General features: G+C 41.7%; 1 protein-coding gene across 3 annotated transcripts in view; it reads right to left on the bottom strand.

Annotated features, from left to right (window-relative positions):
- WDR59 (WD repeat domain 59) overlaps positions 1-25174 on the bottom strand; it is a 100910-nt gene that overhangs the window by 44916 nt on the left and 30820 nt on the right. For all 3 annotated transcript variants that reach the window (XR_011071547.1, XM_068528966.1, XM_068528965.1), the window contains exons 8-18: positions 24683-24799; positions 20288-20365; positions 17954-18110; positions 13505-13584; positions 12349-12481; positions 12091-12215; positions 8109-8273; positions 5467-5562; positions 5155-5311; positions 4582-4651; positions 722-875 (exon numbers count right to left, since the gene is read on the bottom strand). Coding sequence is in view for 2 of the 3 variants with exons in the window: in XM_068528966.1 (XP_068385067.1) it covers positions 722-875; positions 4582-4651; positions 5155-5311; positions 5467-5562; positions 8109-8273; positions 12091-12215; positions 12349-12481; positions 13505-13584; positions 17954-18110; positions 20288-20365; positions 24683-24799 (1332 nt within the window). In the remaining variant the exon portion in view is untranslated. The remainder of the gene's footprint in view (positions 1-721; positions 876-4581; positions 4652-5154; positions 5312-5466; positions 5563-8108; positions 8274-12090; positions 12216-12348; positions 12482-13504; positions 13585-17953; positions 18111-20287; positions 20366-24682; positions 24800-25174) is intronic.

The raw sequence follows: 25174 nt of genomic DNA, 5'->3' as shown, positions 1-25174 counted from the left end.
CTAAGGACTGAGTTTGTGAGTAGCTCAGTGGTAACCAGTTAATACATCATGTCAGTTAAAAGACAGTTTAAGCCAGACTCAACCTGATAACACAGAAAGTTCTCAGAATCATTCCCACGCTCTGCCAATATTCTCTACACTGTCGTCACCAAAGGTTTCTGACAGCTTAATAACTACTGTAGGGATGATGAGTTCCTTAAGAACCCAGGAACAGAAGGACAGTTTCAGGCGATTTTTCTATAAACCGGTCCATTCAAATGGGTACTTCAGTGCAGACTTAGTAAAAGTATAAAACCTCTTAGAGGTCAACTTGGAAACTTCCCACAACTATGAAGTTCCAATATATCAGGATCCCAAGCCTTCTGAAGCATCCCTTAATTTGCTGACAAACATCAGAATACCCAGGAAGACCTGAAGCTGCGTGATTCTATCTGAGAGGATGGGAATCGACTTCATGTATGGGGATCACAGGACAGGGTTAAAGGGGAGGGAAGAGTACGGATTATAACAACCAACCACCCCTCCCCCTCCTATATAATTTACAGTAGTTAAAAACCAACCGAAAGGAACAAAGCAATGGTCTTTCTCTAACACACTAACTATGAAAGGGAAAGACAACAGGGGGATCACTAATTTAGCTGCTGTGCATGGCAGGCAGGGAGGCCAAGGACAAGAATCTGGGGAAGGGATAAGAATCAAAGGCCGTGGATCGGCCACTTACCCGCTCCTTGTAGTAGAAGGAGCTGATGGAGACCTGCTCCTTCTCACTGCGCGTGGGGCTCCCGCTGTACAAACGGAGGTTCCCGGGGGCCTCTGTGCGGATCTTCATGGGTGCAATCAAGCCAGTATGATAGGCAGACAAAGCTGACAGAGATCTGTGGTTGAAAAGGCACGATTAACCATACTGGCTTGGACCTTTCCATAGTTCTAAGTGATGCCATTCTTAGCGCTTGATGAAATCAGGAGAAAAAGATGGCTAAAACGGGGAAAAAATGGAAACTCCAAAAAGGAATCAAAGAGCACTTTTAGAACTGAAAAATACTTTATCTGCAGAAGCGGAGAATGTTTCTATGACTATATACATAGAAAATTCAAAGGAGTCTATAAACTACTTAAACTAATAAGTGAATTTAGATACAAGGTCAATCTACAATAATCTACTGTATTTCTATATATTAAAAACAAACATTTGGAAAATAATAAAACTGCATTTACGATAGCATCAAAACACATTCAATACCTAGGAACACATTTAAAGAAAAAATGTGCACTGAAAATACAAAATATTGCTGAGAGAAATTAAAGACTCAAAACAATAGAGAAATACACCGTGTTAATAGACTAGAAGATTCCAGATTGTTAAGGTGTCAATTTTCTCCAAGTTGATCTATAGAATCAACACAATTCCAATCAAAATATGAGCAGGCTTTTTTCTGTAGGAACCAGTAAGCTGATTTCTATTCTTACAGAAATGCAAAAGATCTAGAGTAGCCAACACAATCCTGAATGAGAATAATAAAGATAGAGGACTTAACATTACCAGATTTGAAGACTTACTATATAAACCTACATTAACAGTGTAGTGCTGGCATAAGGAGAGACCAATAAACCAAAGAAAAAAATAGAGTCCAGAAATAGATCCAAAACATACGGTCAATTGATTTTCAACAAAGGTATCAATGCAAATTCAACAAGAGCAAAATCTTTTCCATAAATGGTGCTATATATATAACAACTATATATCTCTACCGAAAAAAAAAACTTTGACCCCTACCTCACATCACACACAAAAATTACTTTGAGATTAATTACAGACCCTGGATAAGGAATTTACATCTATAAATTTTTAAGAGAAAACACAGAATATTTTCATGACCTTTGGATAGGCAGAGATTTTTTTTAGACAGGACACAGAAGCACTAACCCTAACACTTAAAAAGTGATAAACTGAACCGCATCAAAATTAATAACTGCTGAAAATTGAAAATCATTAAAGAGGGAGAAAGATAAGCCATAGATTAGGAGCAAATGAATACATACACCCAGCAAAGGATTTGCAGTAAGAATTGATAAAGAACTACCATAAATAGATAATAAGAAACACAGTCTAAAAAAAACTGGACAAAATACTAGAACAGGCAAATCACAAAAGAAGATATCCAAGTGGTCAATTAGCACACAAAAGCTGTTCAACATCACTAGTCATCACCATGGAAGCACAAATTAAAGCACAATGAGATAATACTACACACCCACCACAATGGCTAAAGGTGAAAAGACTAAAAACACCAAGTTTTGGAGAGGATGTGGAGCAGCCAGAACTCTGAAACGTTGCTGGAAGAGTATAACATGGCATAACCACTGGGGACAGACTTTTTGGCAATTCTAATAAAATTAAACACGCACGTATCCTATGACCCAGGGATTCTACTCCTTGGGTAGAGAAATTAATACACATGTCCATAAAAAGACTTGTATGAAATTAAAAAAAAAAAAAAAGACTTGTATGCGTAGGTCTACATATAATAAAATAAAAACTGGAAATAATCCAAATGTCCACCAACAGGAGTATGAATAAGCAAATTATATTATTTTCATACCATGGAACTACTGATACACGCAACAATGTGGATCAATTTCAAAAACGTTAAGTAAAATAAGCCAGACATAAAATAGTACATGCTGGATGATTCTATTTAGATGAAGTTCAAATACAAGCAAACTAAACTTCAATGATGGAAGCAGAAGAATCATTTCCTCTGGGTAAACCGACCAGGGAACTTTTGGGAGTGAGGACAAGGCTCTGCATCCTGATCTGGGTGCTGGTCATCAAGGTACAGACTTCACATTTGTGTACCCTAAATTATACCCCAATAAAATACCGTTAGTATGAAAAATGTTCTAATAGGAACATTTTCCCGCTGACCCAAAGTCCAGATACGGATATCTGTTGTTTCCTTTTAAGAGTAGGTGATTGGGGGCTTCCCTGGTGGCGCAGTGGTTAAGAATCCGCCTGCCAATGCAGGGGACACAGGTTCGAGCCCTGCTCGGGGAAGATCCCACATGCCGCGGAGCAACTAAACCCGTCTGCTCCAACTACTGAGCCTGCGCTCTAGAGCCCGTGAGCCACAACTACTGAAGCCCACGCGCCTAGAGCCCGTGCTCCGCAACAAGAGAAGCCACCGCGATGAAAAGCCTGCACACCACGACGAAGAGTAGCCCCTGCTTGCCGCCAACTAGAGAAAGCCTGCATGCAGCAACAAAGACCCAACTCAGCCAAAAACATAAAATAAATTAAAAAAAAAAAAAGAGTAGGTGATTGTTTTCTAGTCCAACCTTTCGAATAAGGAATCTGGTGTAATGTAGGGCGTTCTCTGGCATTTAACTCCCACTTCTTGTAGGGCCAAGTTCTCATCTGCCTGGGTTACTGCAGAAACTGGCAAACTCCCAGGACAGCCGTAGCACCTGCTCATGAACTTGGTGCAATGTCCTTTCTTTCTTGTTAGCTTAGCTATTCATCATTAAGTATGCTAATTATATCATATACAATATAACCAGGTGTTGGTAGCAGGAGGGTTTCCAAGTTATCCTGGTCATCACACTGTAGAACCAGAAGTCTACAGCATAATATTTAAGTTTAAAAAACCACTAATATGGGGAAGGTTGTAAAGGTGTGGGGACAGGGGTATATGTACTCTGCACTCAATTTTGCTATGAACCTAAAATTGCTCTAAAAGATAAAGTGTATTAATTTAGAAAAAAAGTTACAATATGATCCATTCAGTTCCTAGGTATATATCCAAGAAAAATGAAAAAATACATATCCACACAAAATTTGCACAGAATATTCATAGCAGCATTATTCATAATGGCCAAAGAGTGGAAATAGTCCCAATGTCCAATGACTGATGTATGAATAAATAAAACATGGTATATACCTGTGATGGAATATTATTTGGCAATAAGAAGAAATGAAGTGCTGATACATGCTACAACATGTATGATCCTTGAAAATATACTAAGTGAAAGATGTCAGTTACAAAAGAACACACATATAATTCCATTTATACGAACTGTCCAGAATAGACAAATTTATAGACAGAAAGTAGATCAGTGTTTGCCCAGGGCTGGAGGAATGGGGGACTTAGGGACTGGGGTGACCCTTAAGGGATTCAAAGTTTCTTTTTGGGATAATGCAAAGGTTCTAGAATTGACTCCAGTGATGGCTGCACATACACTACATGTGTGTGGTAATGTCAGAAGTGGCCTATTAGTGTTACGGGACTACAGATTATCTCTTGCTATTTTTCTAGTTTTATTTAATGTTCAGATAATACTTTAGCAATAGGGGAAAAGCACATTAAAAAAGAATTTGCCTTGTTTTGACAACAGTTTTTATCAAGCAACTCCTTCTAGTAGTTAACTTTACAGGAGAAATCTCAGCTTGGGTGAAATTCAATGAACCATGATCTTTTGGGAATAAATCTTATAACTAACACAAATTGTCCAAAGACAAATTCCCAGATGTCTGCCTATTTCTGGCCCATGAATGTAGCTTACACCTGCATCTCCCAGACTCACCTCGGAGTAGGCTCAGTCGGAGACACTGCTCGGTGCATTGTCATGGGCCTCGTGAAATACACCAGGTACCCTGTCAAAGGAGACATCACACGTGCACATCAAGGTCAATGAGCTGGTCGTGGGAAATCCTAAGAAAGCACTGGTCAATCTTTTGTCTACCTCAATATACCTGAAGGATAAGACATAGTATCCTAAGCTACACAGGCTCACAACGGCAGCCGTACTTAATAAAAACAAAGATAAGAATCTCCAGGATTCAGGAGAGATGGGATGTATGTGGTTTGGAAAAAGTCTTCACAGGTACTTTATATTTCCTATGTGTATTTTCAATAGGCTGAGTCAAGACTCAAATTCACACTCATCAGAATCAAACAAATTAAGTCTGTAAATCTGGTGAACGTTCTTAGGGTATGTCCCCAGATGCCAATTCGGCATCAGATAACACTATGACAGAAATCTTTTGAGTTCTCAGGAAATAAAAACAAAGAAACATTTTCTGATGGAAATTTTTATACAGACATTCTTAGCTTCTCTCTCTCGAAATCTAGAATCAGAGAACCGAAAGAGACCAACCTGCCCCGCAGAATCTGGCCCCCGAGGTCCTGGGAAAGGGAATATTGGCATCCTGGTAGGACCCATAGGCGGTGGTCACCCGGGCAAATGTCGGTAGGGGCGGCGTGACAGAGTTCGGGAGCGCGAAGGGATTGCTGGAAGCGCTGTCTTCTTGGTTCTGAAATTTTAAAATCAAGAGACTAAAACCCACAATCTGTCTTCAAGCCAAATTACAAAACAGGACACATTATTACAAGATCAGGGAGCCCAGGATTTTAGGGAGGAGGAAAGGAAACGAAACCCCAAAGCATAGGTTGGTAACAAGGATCCCACCACAAAAGACTCAAGGCAGGAGACAAGCTGGCGCAGGCAGGGCTCCAAACAGCTCTGGTTGCGTTTCACTTTTTGCAGGGAAGTGTCTTTCAGGATCTAGAAAAGGCACAAAACGCAGTCAAGAAGAGCAACATTGTTTCTCCTGATTCTTTTTTATCGTGTGAAGCATCGGAAGCAGCACCGATGCTGGGGCACCGGAGCGTGGCTGTGTCTGAGGCTGCCAATGCAACACACCACCTTCCCCCTCCCGGAGAGGCTCAGGGAGAAGATTCATTTGTGAATCCTCTTCCAGGAGCCCTTTCCTTTGCCATGGCAGGCGCATGCACTGGCTCTGAGAGAGCACGATTAGAACCACCATTCTTCCTTTACAGTGAATTCTACTCTTTTGCTCTCTCCCGACCCCACCCTCCTCCATGAGAAATCTCAGCATCACTTAAGAGTAATATCCTCCAGTCTGGACTGAAAACTGTTCCATGTGATACATACACGCCAGGGGGAACAGATTTCACTTTAGTGAAAATTAAAATGTACCTTTTTGGGCGGGGTCCTTTAAAAATATAAAGCCTAATATACCTGGACAAAACTATAATTCAGAAAGATACATGTACCCCTATGTTCATAGCAGCACTATTCACAATACCCAAAACATGAAAACAACCTAAATGTCCACTGACAAATAAATTGATAAAGAAGATGTGGTACATACATACAATGGAATACTACTCAGCCATAAAAAAGAACAAAATAATGCCATTTGCAGCAACATGGATGCAACTAGAAATTATCATACTAATTGAAGTAAGTCAGAAAGAGAAAGACAAATACCATATGATATCACTTATATGTGGAATCTAAAATATGGTACAAAAAATAAAAATAAAAAAATAAAATAAAATATGGTACAAATGAACCTATCTACAAAACAGAAACAGACTCACAGACATAGAGAACAGACTTGGGGTTGCCAAGGGTGAGGGGAAGGGAGACAGATGGCCTGGGAATTTGGGGTTGGTAGATGTAAACTATTACATTTAGAACGGATAAACAACAAGGTCCTACTGTATAGGACAGGGAACTATATCCAATCTCCTGGGATAAACCATAATGGAAAAGAATATTAAAAAAAGAATGTATATCTGTGTATAACTGAGTCACTTTGCTGTACAGCAGAGATTGGGGCACAACATTGTAAATCAACTATACTTTAATAACATACATATATTTTATATACATATATATATGGAGCTTAACATTTTAAAGCACATGCTATCAATATAAACTGACATACACATACTGAAGCTAGGCATATAAATTGGACCTGGGCTGTCTAACATGGAACTCATTACCGGGCTATAAAGCACATGAAGTATGGCTAGTCTGGATTGAGATGTGCTGTAAGCATAAAATTCACACCAAAAGTTGAAGACTTAGTACCAAAAAGAAAAAAAAAAAGAATGTAAGCTATCGCAATAATTTTTATACTGCTTACATGTTGATATGATAATACTTTGGATATACTGGATTAAATTAAAATATTGAAATTAATTTACCTTTTTTTTTTATTAGCATGGCTACAAGAAAATTGAAAATTACATGTAGTCTGCATCACATTTCTATTGGACAGCACTGAATTAGACCTTTAAAACACTTGCTTACCCTATCATTTTTATACCAACAGAAAAATCTATCTTTTTTGTATGTCCAAACAAGGCAACGAAATGTTCAGACTCCAAGGACAAACTGTCAAGTACCACAAAATCTGAGTAATTAGCATTTCACAGACCCTTACAAAGCTTGAACAATTTCTTGGTTACCTATCATACCCCAAGAAGATAGAACAATCAAGTGTATATAACACAAACGAGGCAAAAAATGAACAGCATTCAGGTCAACTTGGTGCTGTCAGGATATTTCTGCTATTTCACATGTGACGCTGCTCAGACCGAAAAAGACGTATCTCAGCTCATGGGGCTTTTTTATGAGGATTCCACCTGATCAGCTCTGCGTGAACTGACAAATCAAGTTTCTGAACCTGTGAGGCTAAAGACGAGATGCCAGGCTGTACCCCTCCATTCAGGCACCGCTGTCCTATCACACACCTCACCTGTCCAGCCAGCCAGCCTCACTCTAAGTAACAACATCTCCTTTTACGGAGCAGATTTTTTTTAATGACCTTACATACTTTTTTTCTGATTAGAAAGTATCTTTTAGCTTCAGAATACATTTTGCCTATAGTTTCCAAATAAATGAGATTGTATTGTATTAACCTGGGATTAACGCATAGCTTTAAAGAGATCTGTGAGCAGATTATATGCAATTACATAATTGCCTATGATTTATATGCAATATTTCTGAAGTTATATGCAATATCTGTGCAAATTTTTCTGTGGAAGGGTGTGTGGTTTTCATTAGACTTTAGAAGGGGGCAGTCCATGACCCAAAGAGATTAAGAACCAGCGCTCAATGTTTTCTACACAAAAAGAATACGGTTGTTAACCCTGCCAGGCGGAAGGACACATGAGGTCCAAATCTTATCGATTGGTTTTTTCACTCAACTTCACTGCTCGACTCAGACACTGATGCACATGAGCAGTGCTCTCCACTTCTGACATCAAGGAGAACTTGTGAACGCAGATGCCCACCTTGAGCAGCTTCGCTTTCATAGTGGATGTGATGGTGGTGGGGTTAATGAACTGGAAGGAAGGGGCCGCGTGGTTCGGGTACTGCGCAGGGAACTTCACCAGCATCTTGACACGGTGGTTGCTGCAGTGCACAGACACTGTGCAGCTCCTGTCTGCTGCGTCCATCTGCAGGGGACAAATCAATAGCTGCTTTGGAGAGGAACTGCAAAGGGTCTTCAGATGCAAACAGGTTTAAATAAGGTAACTGAATGCTCTAGGTTCCTGGTAACGGAGTGAGAGAGAGTCTCCAAAGATGAATTTGGAAGATGTGGACAACTCATTTTCAAAATGGATTTTTAATTTTAGCACCGATTTAATAAGTTCAAAGTGTTTTTACTTAAAAAAGCTTCATCCCAAAGCTGTGAGATAGGCTGAAACTTGTTATATTTATTTTGAGATGGGAAAATAAAGCAGGAAAATGTTAAAAACCTGACTCAAGTTAAAAGTACTCCTGGGACCTAGGAATAAACCTACCTAAGGTGAAAAAAGACCTGTATGCAGAAAACTATAAGACACTGATGAAAGAAATTAAAGATGATACAAACAGATGGAGAGATATACCATGTTCTTGGACTGGAAGAATCAACATTGTGAAAATGACTCTACTACCCAAAGCAATCTACAGATTCAATGCAATCCCTATCAAACCACCAATGGCATTTTTCACAGAACTAGAACAAAAAATTGCACAATTTGTATGGAAACATAAAAGACCCCGAATAGCCAAAGCAATCTTCAGAAAGAAAAACAGAGCTGGAGGAATCAGGCTCCCTGACTTCAGACTATACTACAAAGCTACAGTAATCAAGACAGTATGGTACTGGCACAAAAACAGAAATATAGATCAATGGAACAGGATAGAAAGCCCAGAGATAAACCCACACACATATGGTTACCTTATCTTTGATAAAGGAGGCAAGAATATACAGTGGAGAAAAGACAGCCTCTTCAATAAATGGTGCTGGGAAAACTGGACAGCTACATGGAAAAGAATGAAATTAGAACACTTCCTAACACCATACACAAAAATAAACTCAAAATGGATTAAAGACCTAAATGTAAGGCCGGACACTATCAAACTCTTAGAGGAAAACATAGGCAGAACACTCTATGACATAAATCACAGCAAGATCCTTTTTGACCCACCTCCTAGAGAAATGGAAATAAAAACAAAAATAAACAAATGGGACCTAATGAAACTTAAAAGCTTTTGCACAGCAAAGGAAACCAATAACAAGACGAAAAGACAAACCGCAGAATGGGAGAAAATATTTGCAAACGAAGCAACGGACAAAGGATTAATCTCTGAAATATATGAGCAACTCATGCAGCTCAATATCAAAAAAACGAACAACCCAATCCAAAAATGGGCAGAAGACCTAAATAGACATTTCTCCAAAGAAGATATACAGACTGCCAACAAACGTGTGAAAGGATGCTCAACATCACTAATCATTAGAGAAATGCAAATCAAAACTATAATGAGGCATCACCTCACACCGGTCAGAATGGCCATCATCAAAAAATCTACAAACAATAAATGCTGGCGAGGGTGTGGGGAGAAGGGAACCCTCTTGCACTGTTGGTGGGAATGTAAATTGATACAGCCACTGTGGAGAACAGTATGGAGGTTCCTTAAAAAACTAAAAATAGAACTACCATATGACCCAGCAATCTCACTACTGGGCATGTACCCTGAGAAAACCATAATTCAAAAAGTGACATGTACCCCAATGTTCACTGCAGCACTATTTACAATAGCCAGGACATGGAAGCAACCTAAGTGTCCATCGACAGATGAATGGATAAAGAAGATGTGGAACATATATACAATGGAATATTACTGAGCCATAAAAAGAAACGAAACTGAGTTATTTGTAGTGAGGTGGATGGACCTAGAGTCTGTCATACAGAGTGAAGTAAGTCAGAAAGAGAAATGTATGCTAACATGTGTTAGCTACTGTATGCTAACACATATATATAGAATCTAAAAAAAAAAAAAAAATGGTTCTGAAGAACCTAGGGGCAGGACAGGATTAAAGACACAGACGTACAGAATGGACTTGAGGACACGGGGAGGGGGAAGGGTAAGCTGGGACTAAGTGAGAGAGTGGCAATGAAATATATACACTATCAAATGTAAAATAGCTAGCTAGTGGGAAGCAGCCACATGGCACAGGGAGATCAGCTTGGTGCTTTGTGACCACCTAGAGGGGTGGGATAGGGAGGGTGGGAGGGAGATGCAAGAGGGAGGTGATATGGGGGTATATGTATACGTATAGCTGATTCCCTTTGTTATACAGCAGCAACTAACACAACAATGTAAAGCAGTTATACTCCAATAAAGATGTCAAAAAAAAAAAAAGGACTCCTGGGAAAATCCTCCTCTCTAAAGGAGATGAGGGGCTGCCAGGGGCTGGGGAGACAGGAAATGGGGAGAGGCTGCTAGGGGATGTAGGGTTTCTTTGGGGATGATGAAAACGGTCTGGAAGTAGCACTGGTGATGGCTGCATGGCTTTGTGAATGTACTAAGAACCACTAAATTGTACCCTTTATTTTTTTTTTTAAGATTTTTTTTTTTTTGATGTGGACCATTTTTAAAGTCTTTATTGAATTTGTTACAATATTGCTTCTGTTTTATGTTTTGGTTTTTTGGTCTCAAGGCATGTGGGATCTTAGCTCCCCAATCAAGGATCGAACCCATACCGCCTGCATTGGAAGGCGAAGTCTCAACCACTGGACCACCAGGGAAGTCCCTGTAAACTTTAAAAGGGTGAATTTTGTGGTATGTGAATTATAGCTCAGTAATTTTTATTTTATTTTATTTTTTTATTTGGCCATGCCACGCAGCATGTGGGATCTTAGTTCTCCGACCAGGGATCGAACCCGCGCCCCCTGCAGTGGAAGTGCGGAGTCTTAACTACTGGATCACCAGGGAAGTCCCTCTCAGTAATTTTTAAAAGGCAGTCCTGGGAAAGGAATCAAGATCTCCTTCTTAGACTAGATCACTAGATATCCAAACTGTTCTCAACTGGGACAAAGGGAATATAAACTGAGTTGATATAGATAACCAATTAATCAAGGAATCCTTTATCTCTTTTGATTTCTTGTGCTGCCAACTAGAGACGGCAGCTGGAGGATGGCAAAAAGAGCCACACATATGGGAAATCTGGAGACTCGGATTCAAACAGCTGTTGACCTCGGACAAGTTATTTCATTTCGTAGTGTCTCTGTTTCCTCATCTGTAGAGTGGGGATAAAACCACTTATTGCAGAACTGTTTTAAAGGCCAAATGAGACAATTATGTAAGTGCACAGATCCAGGCCTACTGTTAATTGAATCTGGGCTAAAGAAAAACTAATCAAGTGTTAAAACTCCTTCACAGAAAGACTCAATTCCCTGAAGCACAGAATTTCAGTACCTGCCCAAAAGGAAAAGAGTAAACCTCTCCGTGTGTTAAATGAACAAAGAGGCTTGGTCACCTTCTTAACATGCATCTAAATCTCTGAGGAAATGATCAGCTTACAAGGCAAGATCGTACAGCAAAGTACTAAGAGCCTTGGAGAGTCAAGAGGCTGGCTTCCAAACTCAGCCCTGCCATTAACTTTGCCAGTAACCCCCGCCAAACACTAAACTTTCCAGGAGCTGAGCATCTTCACATAGAGTAAAATGAGGCGTTAGAGCATCTAAGGAGATTTTAAGACATTTGAGCATCAGTTTATCCCTTGGTTCATCTTATGAGAAAATAATAGGGTAAGGGAAAATAATCTGCATTTGTAAAATATCTATGTCCTTAGATAACCTAGAAAACAAAAAAGCAAGCACAGAGACTTCCCTGTTAGAGCAGCAAAGCTACGTTACTAGCCTAAATCATGGCTGAAATAGTCCCCTCACCCACCAACCGCCAACCGCAAGCGAGAGACAGTTCGCTAAGCCCGAGCACCTCCACGTTCACGTTGCGGATCTGCACGTTGATCAGGGAGAACTCCTGCTGCAGAGTCTGAGGCAGGCCCAGCTGCTCTGATTTCTTCTCTTCCAGGAGGCTGCTTGGGGGGTCTTCCTTTAAGACTAGCAGGAGAGAGAGGGTAACTTGTTGGAAAAGATTTCTGAAATGGATTCAGAGAGCAGTTCTGGGGTATCTGCCTCAACTCGGAGATGCAGAGAGGGGCACCGCACCGAAAACATCAGTGTGACCAATTACCTTCTTCCTCCCCGTGGCTGGAGTTGTGCTGGTGATCCGTCTCCTGAGTGTGAAGGGTCTTCTCTGGTTCCGGCAGAAGAGCAATGCTCTCAATGAACTCATCAACACCATCTAAGATGTCATTTGCACAAAGCTGCAACAGAGGGGAGGAGATCTAGGTCTAGAGAAGTCAGTGGAAAGGACTGTCGTGTTTGGTTGAGTTCTGACTTAAAAATGGGAATCACAAAGGAGAGAGATGTCAGCCCCAAACTGATACAATCAAAATAAGTTTTGCCCATCACCAATTCTCCCTGGTTAAATACACAGGGTAACAGACTCTATTAGCCTACCCTGGAAAATGTTTTATCCTGTTCGTAGTTTACGCAAATCTCAGAAAACCTTTTAAACTCCAGCCTTGATGGAGTTATTCAGCCAACCCAAGAGCAAAAATATCATAACCTCAAAGCATTTGGAGCAAATGGTACTTTTTGGAGAAAACAGATTTAAAAGGCAATAAGGTGATGATATTTGACCAAAATTGCTCATGAATGACTTGGTACTAAGCAGTGTAGCAAATCTGACCCAGAATTTTCTATCCACTCTGTACAGAGTGCTGTATGGGATGCAATACAAGTGAGACAGCGATCCCACCTTCAAGGAATTTAGCCACCGGATGAGAAGACAGAACCCCGTGATGGGGCAGAGCAAAGCAAGGGCCACGAAAGCAGTTCACACAGGGACCACTGTGCTTCATATAAGAACAGATACAACTTATGGGGCAAAAACTGGAAAGGGCTTCACTTAACAGGTGTTGTTGATGAACGTGGAGGACTCTGAACACTGCCTACTGCCAGGGCAGATTTTCTAGCCCATTTATAAGAGAAAGAAATGAAGCCCCCAGGCCACTTGCTCAGTATGCTAACCCACACTATCATAGACCAGGACAAGAGGAAAAAAAGACATTCAGAGGCTTTGCAGCCTTCAAGTGTTGAATACTGAAGTGGGCTCCTGAACACCTCAAAGCCTCAGTGTAGCATACACAAGCCACTCGGCCAACCAGCAAGTACGTATTAAATGTCCATCATGTATCCTCTAACTTCTTCAACTACCAAATCTTCTACCTTACGTTTCCGGTGTATCCAGTTAGCATTCCTCCACAGTATCATTGAATACATACCCTCTGCATCTGGGAATCCACCCGCCACATTCTCAAGGTCTGATCCCGTGACCACGTAACCAGTTGGTAGTCCTTGGACCCTGGAAATCATCAGATAAGAATCGTGGAGGTTTTTCTGGATTCAACATCAAGTTTCTTACAGGTTGCGATGGGGTGAGATTCATTCATCCATTCATCCATTTAACAAATATTTATGGAACATCTCCTATATGCCAGGTACTGTCCTAGGCACTAGGGCTATAACATGAATACAAGAATCTCTGTCTTTACAGATCTCACATTCCAATGGTGGAAATAGACAAACATACAGTAACGTGTCCGGTAGTGACAATGTTATGAAAAAAATAACATGGGATAAGAGGATAGAGACTGACAGGGGAACTATTTTTAGATAGGACTTCCCTGAGGAAGTCACCTTTGAGCAGAACCTTATTTTTATTTCTTTTTTTATAAATTTATTTATTTATCTTTGGCTGCGTTGGGTCTTCGTGGCTACGCACGGTCTTCTAATCACAGTGGCTTCTCTTGTTGTGGAGCACGGGCTCTAGGCATGCCGGTTTCAGTAGTTGTGGCACACGGGCTCAGTAGTTGTGGCTTGCGCACTCAGTAGTTGTGGCTCATGGGCTCTAGAGCGCAGGCTCAGTAGTTGTGGCGCATGGGCTTAGTTGCTCCACGGCATGTGGGATCTTCCCGGACCAGGACTCGAACCCATGTCCCCCTGCACTGGCAGGCGGATTCTTAACCACTGTGCCACCAGGGAAGTCCTGAGCAGAAACTTAAAGGAAGTGAAATAATAGCTCACAAATTAGCAAGTGAAGAGTGATGCTGGGATTTAATGTCTCAGTGAACTTTCACCTCCACAAATGTTCTTCCTTTTATGTGCTCCAGAGGAGCTGGGGATGAATAGGTTGCTTGTAAAATGAATTGTTTTAAATGCATCGTGACATCTTACTGTTTAAAATAATTTTTTGGTAAAGAAATGCATCTCTTTATAAAAGGAATAATCAATCTTAAATGTTCTTAACTGACTGAATTGTATTTTCACACGATAGGTCTGGTCAAAGGGAAATTATCCTATCAATAAAAAGGTCCAAGGTACTTTCTGAAAGAGCTTTATGAAAGATCAGAACATTTCAGGGTAATTCTGCAGTATCTAGAATCTTCTTTATGGCCATCTTCAGAGAGCAAAGAATCTAGAAATAATTTCATTCAATTCCCTCATATTATGGATGGGGAAACTGAAGCAACAGAGAACAGAGTGAGTGAGGGCCAAAGTTCCTTCTCTTTGTCACTGCCTTCAACCAGGCCTTCATTCCTCCATGTTTTAATACATCCCTGTGCACAACTATCAAGACAGCAACTATTCTGAGCTACTACCTGTCATGAGAACCACCATCTAGCCCAAGTTCATAACAACAATTTTCTTTTCTTTTTTTTTTTTTTGGCATCATTGCATGGCTTGCAGGATCTTAGTTTCCCGACCAGGGATTGAACCCGGGCCCTCGGCAGTGAAAGCGTGGAGTCCTAACCACTGGACCACCAGGGAAGTCCCAGCAACAATTTTCTGACTCCACATCCAGACTCTTTTCATGTCCCTGACTTTGAAGAAAAGTTATGCTTAGTTCCTTTCTAAACCCAACTCCTCTACTTGGGTCTTTGGCCCTATTCTCTCCTATTTTCAAAGGGCCTTTGCTTTCACACCTACTCCCTTTCTTGCCTCTTCTCCTTGCCTTCAAACAGAGAGGGCAGCAGCCTCCTCCAAAGAATTTAGTCTACTCCTTGCCTCTGAAGGCAACCTCATTCACAAAACCAGTTCGTGCTGCCTCTGTTTCTGCTGTCTTACAATCAGGCTTCCCTCCTCAATCTGCTTTTGGAACTGGTCTCTCAATGATTGTATGGCTTCCTATTTATACCTATTTATACAATTAAGTGCTTCTTTCTTACTTTGCATGGAGATCCTTCAGCAAAACCCAAAACCAATGACCTCCGATTCCTTCATGAAGCATCCTTTTCCTTGGACCACAACATCCTGATTCTCTTCCTACCTCTGAGAGCTCCTTCACCACAGTGAAAAACCAGCATCAAAGCCTGAGGTGGTCCAATAAAAACTGACTAAGAAGACACAGCAGTAAAAAGAAAATGGAACACCATTAGGTTGAGAAAGAAGTAAAATATAAGAATACATGCAGGATGGGGACTTCCCTGGTGGTCCAGTGGATAAGACTTTGGGCTCCCAATGCAGGGGACCCAGGTTCGATCCCTAGTCGGGGAACTAGGTCCTGCGTGCATGCCGCAACTAAGAGTCTGCATGCCGCAACTAAATAAATAATTTTTTTTTTAAAGGAATACATGCAGGATGATTACATTTATAAAAGGTTCAAAAACAAACAAACCTAAATTATTTTTAGGGATGCAGAAATGGGTGGTAAACTGTAAAAATAAAAACAGAAATCACTACCGTAAATGTTAGGGTAGTGTTTACCTCTAGGAAAGGGAAAGGATTGTGATCAGGAAGCTTCCGGGTTCTAGCAATGTTTTCTTTCTTGACCTTGGTGGTAGTCACACAGATTTTCATGTTATAAACTCTACATGTTTTATGCAATTTTGTAGATGATATATCTCACAATAAAAAGGAATTTTAAAAAAACACCTATAACTTGTACTCAAAATTTCACTACTGGCTAGACAGCCCCAATTTATACAATTCACCCTGCCAGCTTACAGATGACACAGACAACTGAAAATGGGTTGCTAAAAACTTTTTATTTCAGTCCGAAACTACAGGCCAACCTCTCGCTGCCAGACCATGGGGAAACTCTATCATCTCTTTTCAATGGCAAAATGCAGGACAGAGTTGAAAGATGAAGTCAAGCATGGAAATGGATGGGATAGAGACCAAGCAGCCTCGTGTTTCTAGAAGCAAGTGAGATTATGGAAATGAAGATGGGAAAATTAAGAGCATGATCAAAAGATTCCTATCAAAAACAATCCTAGGGACTTCCCTGGTGGTCCAGTGGTTAAGAATTCGCCTTTCAAGACAGGGGACGTGGGTTCAATCCCTGGTCGGGGAACTAAGATCCCACATGCCGCGGGGCAACTAAGCCCGTGCGCTCTAGAGCCCCTGAACCACAGCTAGAGAGAAGACCATGCACTGCCATGAAGACCCCACACGCCACAGTGAAAGATCCTGCATGCCGCAACAAACATCCCATGTGCCGAAACTAAGACCCAATGCAGCCAAATAAATGAATAAATATTTTTAAATAAATAAAAATTTAAAAAAAACAAAAACAAAAAAACGATCCTAGAAGAGGCTTGTGAAGGTCACAAACAAGCTGGGATAAGATGACTGCTCTAATCCCAGGTCCACCAGTGACCTCTCCTGGACTCTGGACAAGTCACACCACTCCACTGCCCGGTTTTCCTTTTGTGATATGGAAAGACCATGAAATATACTTCTGGTCTGGAAAACATTTAGAGAGTGTGGCAATAAGATCTCAAGACAAGGGAGGTTGCAACTAAGTTTGCATGGTGAGTTGCTGGAGAAACTGAGGCCGAGGGCTTCCTGACCCCCATTATACTTATGATGCATGAATGAGGGCTAGCTAGATTAAGCTGCAATAACAAACAGCCCCAAATCTCAGTGGCTTAATGCAAGGCTCTCCTGCTGTCTCTATATCTTCACCTCACCCCCACCCTAGTGGGAGCAGCGCCACATGGAGTTTCTCCAGGTACCTCGGCATTAGCAGGGAGAGTAAATAATTGCACACTGGCTGTTACCACTTCAACCCAAAAGAGACTGCATCACTTTCGTTCAAGTTTCAAGATCCAAGCAGGTCACGTGGCCAAACCTATCTTCAAGGGGCTGGGAGGTGAAATACCACTGCGTGTTTGTGAAGAGAACTGGGAATACGTGGTAGGTGGTACTGACGATGACCTTGCATCTCCCTCATCAAGAGACGGGGAAGGGAGAATTCCTTGGCAGTCCAGTGGTTAGGACTCCACGCTCTCACTGCCAAGGGCCCGGGTTTGATCCCTGATGGGGGAACTAAAATACCACAAGCCACACGTTGCAGCCAAAACAAAACAAACAAACAAACAAACAAAAACAGGGGAGGAAGGAGCAAGTGCCAGGGATTTCTGAGCGTGTGATGACCCCAGAGTTTTTCAGCTCTAGAAGTGATCCAACAGCAAGGCTACCAACCTCTCCAGATCCCTTCGACACAGGAGAGAGACTGCACAGAACACAAGAGGATGGACTTGGTGGGAAGAAGCACAGCCACACACCCTATCACCCACCTACGATTAAAGGGGGAGGTTCCCTGACTCCCGCTCCTAAGCCAGCCCTGTTCCTGGATCCTCCCCTCCGATCACGTGGCCCACCCGGCCGGGAGCTGCTGGTGAGCAGGGCTCAGGAGGAAATCAGTTGGCGGTCTCCCTCCCACCCACCTTCCTTCTGTTTCCTCCACTGGAATTCCAGCACCACATCATCATGGCCTACGAAGGTATGGACCGGCGTGTTCAAGTCAAAGACATTCCACAAGAGCAGGCTGTTCTCCCTTCGCAGCTGGGGAACCATCACGGTCACCAATCCATTGCTGAAAGGCTGTGGCAAAAGAGGGAAAAGCAGGCATTGCTCCAGGGAGAATCCGCTGAGTCTTGAGTTACCCACGTTGGAATTCTCGCCTAATTAAAATAAACTGGATGATGGGAGGCCCCAACCCATCTGGGGAACATTTTTCCGAATACCGTCAGTTGACCATCACATCTACTTTTCATTTGCTTTCCTTTTTTTTTTTCTTTGCTGATGGAAGGGACCACAGCAAGTAAAAAATAAAGCTAAGCCAAATACTTGGAGAAGAACGTTTTTTAATGTAAAATAAGCAAATGGCTCTAGGGGTTGCACACGGGAACACACCGTTTCACACCCCGGCTCCTCTCCACGAGTTCCCTCTGAGAGTTATCGAGTGCATTCCCAGAATGAGCGTGCAAGGCACACTGAGGGTAACCCCAGACAGCAAACAAACCCTGCCATGTGGAAATGCACCAGAAGCACACCATCCACGTGAAGCAGCACCTTCCCACTGCCCCCAAGACCACAGCTTTGCAAAGGAAAACCTAACCTTCCAATTTCAGGACTGACACTTTCCACTTATAAACACCCAATCTGCGAGGTAGCTAAGGGGCTCATTTGGTTGATAGGCAGACTCTGTTCTTTAAGGAATTAAGCCAAAGCCACCTAAGAGCACACTTATTTTCTCCTGCCCTCTTGGCAGCACTCCTGAGCTTTCCTGTTTATTTTTTAAAGCAAACATATTAATCCAGAGAAGTATTTCAATTCACAAGAGCAATGCCTGACTTCCTCCCAAGTGCTCCCAGATGCGAAGGCCAAGTGATACCCCAATTCTCTTCCTCACTCCATGACGCAGCAGGTGGCAGCCTAATGCATAAAGATACCTTCATTCATCCCTGTGCTCCCTTTCAAGTTGACACTGAAGGAAATATATTATCTCTGATCAATTATCAATCTGGCAACAAAGTTGGAGGGTCGATAACAGCCTATCCACTATACTTGTAGCATTTTGTGGTTTATACAGCATTTTCATACATGTTTTTTTTCCAAAGGGAAAACATATTGTACAGGTACTAAATGCCACCGAATTGGACACTTAAAAATAGGGAATTTTATCACAATTTTAAAAAAAGAGCAAGGCATATTAAACACTATTATTCATGTTTGACACAGGAGGAAACTATTATTCAAAAAACACAAGTGGCTTGTCCAAGGCCACACAAATATTAAATGGCTCATTACAGCATTATTCACAATAGCCAAGATATAGAAACAACCTACATGTCCGTTAATGGGTGAACGAATAAAGAAGATGTGGTACATATACAATGGAATATTATTCAGCCACAAGAAACAAGGAAACCCTGCCATTTGTCACAATATGGATGGACCTTGAGGGCATTATGGTACGTGAAATAAGTCAGACAAAGACAAATACTGTATGATATCATTTATACGTGGAATCTAAAAAGCTGAACTCTTAGAAACAGAGAGTAGAACGGTGGTTACCAGGGGTTGGGGGTGGGAGAAACAGGGAGATGCTGGTCAGAGGGTACAAACTTCTGGTTATAAGATGAATAAGCTCTGGAGATCTAAGGTACAGCATGTGATTATGGTTAATAGCACCATATGATATACTTGAGTGTTAAAAGAGAGTAGATCTTAAATGTTCTCATTGCAGAAAAGAGATGGTAATTATGTGACGATGGAAGTGTTAACAAATGCTACAGTGGTAACTGTTTGGCAATATGTAACATATCAGCATGTTGTATACCTTGAACTTATGCCATGTTGTATGTCAATTATATCCCAGTAAAGCTGGGGAAAAAAATTAAATGGCATTGCCAAGCCCTAAACCAAGGTCTTCTGAATCTAAAGCCAGAGTTCTTTCCACCACGATCCACTGACCTCCAGCCTCTCAACCCTCCAGCTTACCCTCTTCCCCTCCCTTACTGACCACCTTCACACTGCCCAGCTCCCCAGCCCAGCTAGTCTAGCACTTCTAGTATAGAGTCTCACCCAACGACCCAAGGGCAAATTTTTAAATAGATAACAGCTTTTATGCCGTCATTACCACCTTTGTCCCACTTCTAAACCAAGACAGAAGGAGAAAACTGCCTCACAAATAAATAAGGGGAAATGTCCCTGGCCCCTTCTGTCCAAAACACCTAGATAATGTTTCCGAGCAAGAGGTAGGGCATCTCACTCACAGTGTATCTGGCCTTCCAGACAGGCACCTGGCAAGGGAGAATATTGAGGTATTTCCGAGGCTGGCGGTAATCCCAGAACTGGAAGAAAGAAAGCAGGATAATTTGTGAAATAAATGCCATTAAAAAAAAAAAAACAAAAAAACTCAACTATCAAAATAAGCATAGCCGGGACTTCCCTGATGGTCCAGTGGTTAAGAATCCTCCTTCCAATGCAGGGGATGCGGGTTCGATCCCTGGTCAGGGAACTAAGATCCCACGTGCCGTGGGGCAACTAAGCCTGTGTGCCACAACTAGAGAGCCCGCGCACCACAACTACTGAGCCCACGTGCCACAACTAGACAGAAGCCCGTGCACCGCAACGAAAGATTCCCCCATGCCTCAACGAAGATCCCGCATGCCACAACTAAGACCCAATGCAGCCAAATAAATAAAAAAAAAAAAAAAAAAAAAAAACCAGAAAAGAAATAAGCATAGCCTTCAAACTCCATGCTTTCTGTCCTCTAAATGCATTGGAGTCAGCCCCCATGGCCATGCTCCTGTGACAGACACACAGGAAACGCCCCTTTCACACTTAGAAACATTACAGGAGAAACAAAGACTTCTGTGAACACATGAGGATCACTCCTTGAGGCAGATCACTGCCAGCCTGCCTATTAAACCACCTTCAGGGTTGAAAGGTAGAAGTGACAACTTTTCATCCTGTATCACTTCACACTACATAGAGTAATTTAACTACTAAATTAACTTACCGCTATTGCTAGTGGTTAAAAATGTACTGACCGCTGACTGCATTTCAGACAGATGTTTAGAGCTTTAAGAGTTTCATCCCATCTAATCCTTACAACAATCATACAGTGGGTGTTATGAATCTCTTTTTCAAAGGTGGAAGCTAAATTACTAAATGATGTAACTTGTCAAGGTCACGCAGCAAAAAGGTGACTGTGCGACTATTTGGGGCCCAACCACTCACGTCCACTCTTCCACCCACTCCAACACGGAAGGTGCAGGGAACACACAGGTGAGCCAGACAAAAACTGAGCCTTAGAGATGTCTATGCTTTTAACAGAAAAACAAACACACTTAGAGCTCAAGCATTTGCCATGAAAGCAGGAAATGGCAGAGCACCAAAGGTAGGAGGGCCAAGACTGAAACTCTGAACTATCAGGTGTTAAGGAACTATTGTCAAAAACAGGTGACAGGAGGGGACTCCCCTGGTGGTCCACTGGAGGGGGCACGGGTTCAATTCCTGGTTGGGGAACTAAGATCCCGCATGCCACGCAGCACGGACAAAGAAAAAAAAAAAAAAAAAAAGGTGAGAGGAGCAACTCCAGAGAACAGTTTGGCAGTTTCTTAAAAAGTTAAACACACACCCACCATGTGACCCAGCAATCCCATTCTTATATGTCGGTCCTAGAAAACTGAAAAGTTCTGTTCACAGAAAAAAGTCAATACACGAATGCTTACAGCAGCTCTATTCACAATTACCAAAAACTGGGAACAGCCCAAATGTCCTTCCACAGGTCAAGAGATAATAAATTGTAGTATATCCATATAGTGGGTTACTACTCAGCAATAAAAAGTATATGAACTACTGACTCTTAAAACGACTTGGGGGAATCTTAAAGGCATTATGCTGAGTGAAAGAAGCCAACCTCAAAAAGTTACGTTCTGCATGATTCCATTTAAATGACATTCTCATAAAGACAAAACTACGGTGATGGAGAACAGATCAGTGGTTGCCAGAAGTTAGGGGCTGGGGAGGGTGGAACTATATAGGTATAGCATGAGGCAATTCTTGTTTCTTCTGACAACTCTTTTTTGCCGAATTCAAGTCCCATATTCAACATAATAAAACTGTTAAGATGTCATTTCCATCTAAACTGCTTTTGGGTTTCCCAGACAGCCACAGGGTAAACTATGACTTGCTCCCTCAACTTATAAAAGAAGGAAAACTAGAAATAATTAGGTATGCTTGGCATTCTCCGTATTTTCAATTAGCCCAACACTTTGTGAATGCTTTCCTGTTACCAGGTCCACCCTATGTGAAAAACTAGCAAATAAAAGAGAAGTTCAACCTCCCTGGGTTGATTATATACAAGTAAAATATTATTACTCTGAATGCACTTCAGCAATAGTTTACTTTTCAGGTTGGACAAAAGTATATTCACATTCATTTACAAAGACCAGCATGATAACTGCTAATAAAATTAATCCTCTAAAAAAAAGATTTTGTTTCTGGATTTAAATATGCTCATCAATTGGTGACAGTTATGTCAGATAATTTATGGGATAAATAGAGGACCCCGGAAAAAGTCCTTACTGTTCATAAAAAGCTCTTATTCTCAAGGCCATCACTGATGGGGTCCTACGAAATGATTACGTTATAGTTGAACGGAGGACTTCGGTCTATTTCAATGTGATAAAGTTGGTTATTATAATAAGTTAACCAGAGCCATGCTGCCTCCTCTCCATGGTAACTTCTGCTTTCCTCTCACCATTGCCAAAGGCCTCTGCGCCAAGCTAGGGATCAAAAAGAAATTTTTCTGAAGAAATGTCACAAGAGCCTCGGTCAAGAACCAGGTTCCTGACTGTTGACATCACAGGGAACAGCCTCTGGGTACAGGTTTCTCAATATGGCTCACCTAATACTATGAACATGTCAGAATGGACAAAGGGACGGGGTCTGGATTTCCAGGACTCAGTCTGGAAGACGGCAATTTTGTAAAATAGCCTGCTTACCCCAAGATAAGGAAAAAAACAATCGGTTATCCAAACTGACATGAACTAATTTCATTATGGTTCATGTTCTATTTTTAATGGCCATAGAAGAAAAATCCTTTTCTTTCTTCTTGATCTAGCTCTAACCCTCAATTCAACAGTTTTACAGTTTACAATCTACAAAGTGAAGTGAAACTCATTCAATGGTATCTTGTTCCAGCAGACCCCTTAGAATCCACAAAAGACAAATAGAATAAAAATTATTGTTATAAATTATAAGCTAATAAATTGTCAGATAAACTAAAGAAAATGATTATGTAGGAAAAAATGGCATGCACTGAGCCTTATCAACCAATTACTAAAAACAATGGTTGACTATTGTAAGCGCCTCTAAATTGCTTCACTTTTTACAATTATGTTTTTTGTATATGTTCAATAAAAACTGTCTTCCTACCAGGATATAGTGGAATAAATCAAATACCATGCCAAAAATCTCATTTAATTCATAAGCTAAGCCCACTAGTAAGGAATAAGGACTGTGTTTCACATGTGGAAACTGGCCTGTTATCTGCTTTATTACCTATGGAATCCCAGCCTCAAGGGTAGTAAAGTTTTCAGTGAATATTGACAAACTTGGGGACCTCAAAGAAAGAGAAGGAGGTGAATCGGATGATTTCTGGTTCCTGAAGTTGGGAAACAAGCTGATGGGGTATGGCGACAAACACTTAAATCCAAAACAAACAAACAGAAGAACCACTGTTGGCACATAAGAATAAATTACAACCCCAGGGGATTTACAAACCTCCAGACAGAAGTTAGATTTTAAGCCTGAGTGTACGATTCTAGCTTTGCTAACCATACCAAAAAGACGTACATGCCTGTGTAAATAAAACAAAGCATTAAATTGCTGAAGCTGAATCCTAAAGTTGCTAAGCAAATTTCTGCGGTCAAATCTCTGTCCTTCCAGGCAGAGACCTGACCATATGCAGGAACTGTGGGGCACGGCTAACCCTGTGCCCTGCATCCTTTTGAACAAGGGTGCATATCACATCCCACAGTCAGAGAGGGTAAACAAACAAGAAACACTGAGAGAAACCAAAAACAATAGGGTCACTGACATACATAAATCCTTGAGCATTTCCTGTAAGTTAAGAGAATCTCTAATAAAACAACTCCATCTCTACTTGTGAAATGCTGATGATCGAAGACGTCCTAACTTTTGCAGATGTGATAATCACATGAGAAAATTGCTCTTTTTCCACCCCAGACTAATGGTAAACTTGGTAACTTTAATGACCATGTGGGCTTTTCTCCTTTACTTGTTTATCTGTTGTGTTTTTATTTTGATGAGCCAGTCCTGAAATGGGACTTCCTGACAACTTCTTGGCAAGTAAACTTCTTTTCCTTTCTAGATGTTTTTGTCTCTGACTTCCTTTCACAAAGGGAAAGAAGAAAAGCCTCTGAACAAATGCCAGGAGCCATATCAGATACGTGCTACTACATCACTCCCGCTGGACCACATAACCAGGTGTACTTGCCCAGCTCCCCAAAAAGCACATGCACCCCTGAAACACGTGCCATGCTAACCTACTGCAAATTTCCTTCTGAAGGAAGTGCTCACACACCCCTGATGCCTCCCAAGCACGCTCCCCCAACTGCCCTGGGGGCGCCGCTCACCTTGACAGAGTTGTCTTGACTGGAGGTAGCAAGAACGTGCTCGCTGTCTGGGTGCCAGTCCAGGCCGTGGATCTTGGAGAGGTGGGCTGCGAGATACTCCACTGCTGTGCTGGGTTTCTGCAACAGGATCAGCAACGAGAGCTGTCACTTCAGAAGAAACTCAGAGTGTCCACCATATAACAGTCTGCTGGGTGCCTAGTGGGAATACAAAAGTACTCCCAGAGGAATTCCCTGGCGGTCCAGTGGTTAGGGCTCCGTGCGTCCACTGGAGGGGGGCACAGGTTTGACCCCTGGTCGGGACACTAAGATCCTGCATGCCGCACAGCGCAGTCAAAACAACAACAAAAAAACTCACAGAGACCGCCTCTATTCTTAAGAAACTCCACTTTGTTTCGTTCAAAACAAACGACAGAAGACTTCTCCAGCTCTCCTTCATGTGTGCTCTGAATACGGGCCTGTGAGCCTAATCTACTTCTGCTCCGGCTCCAGGTA

Source organism: Eschrichtius robustus, chromosome 19 (assembly GCF_028021215.1).
Source record: "Eschrichtius robustus isolate mEscRob2 chromosome 19, mEscRob2.pri, whole genome shotgun sequence".
Taxonomy (NCBI): domain Eukaryota; kingdom Metazoa; phylum Chordata; class Mammalia; order Artiodactyla; family Eschrichtiidae; genus Eschrichtius; species Eschrichtius robustus.
Note: the sequence above shows the minus strand (reverse complement) of the source record. Positions and strands in the feature narration are given on the sequence as shown.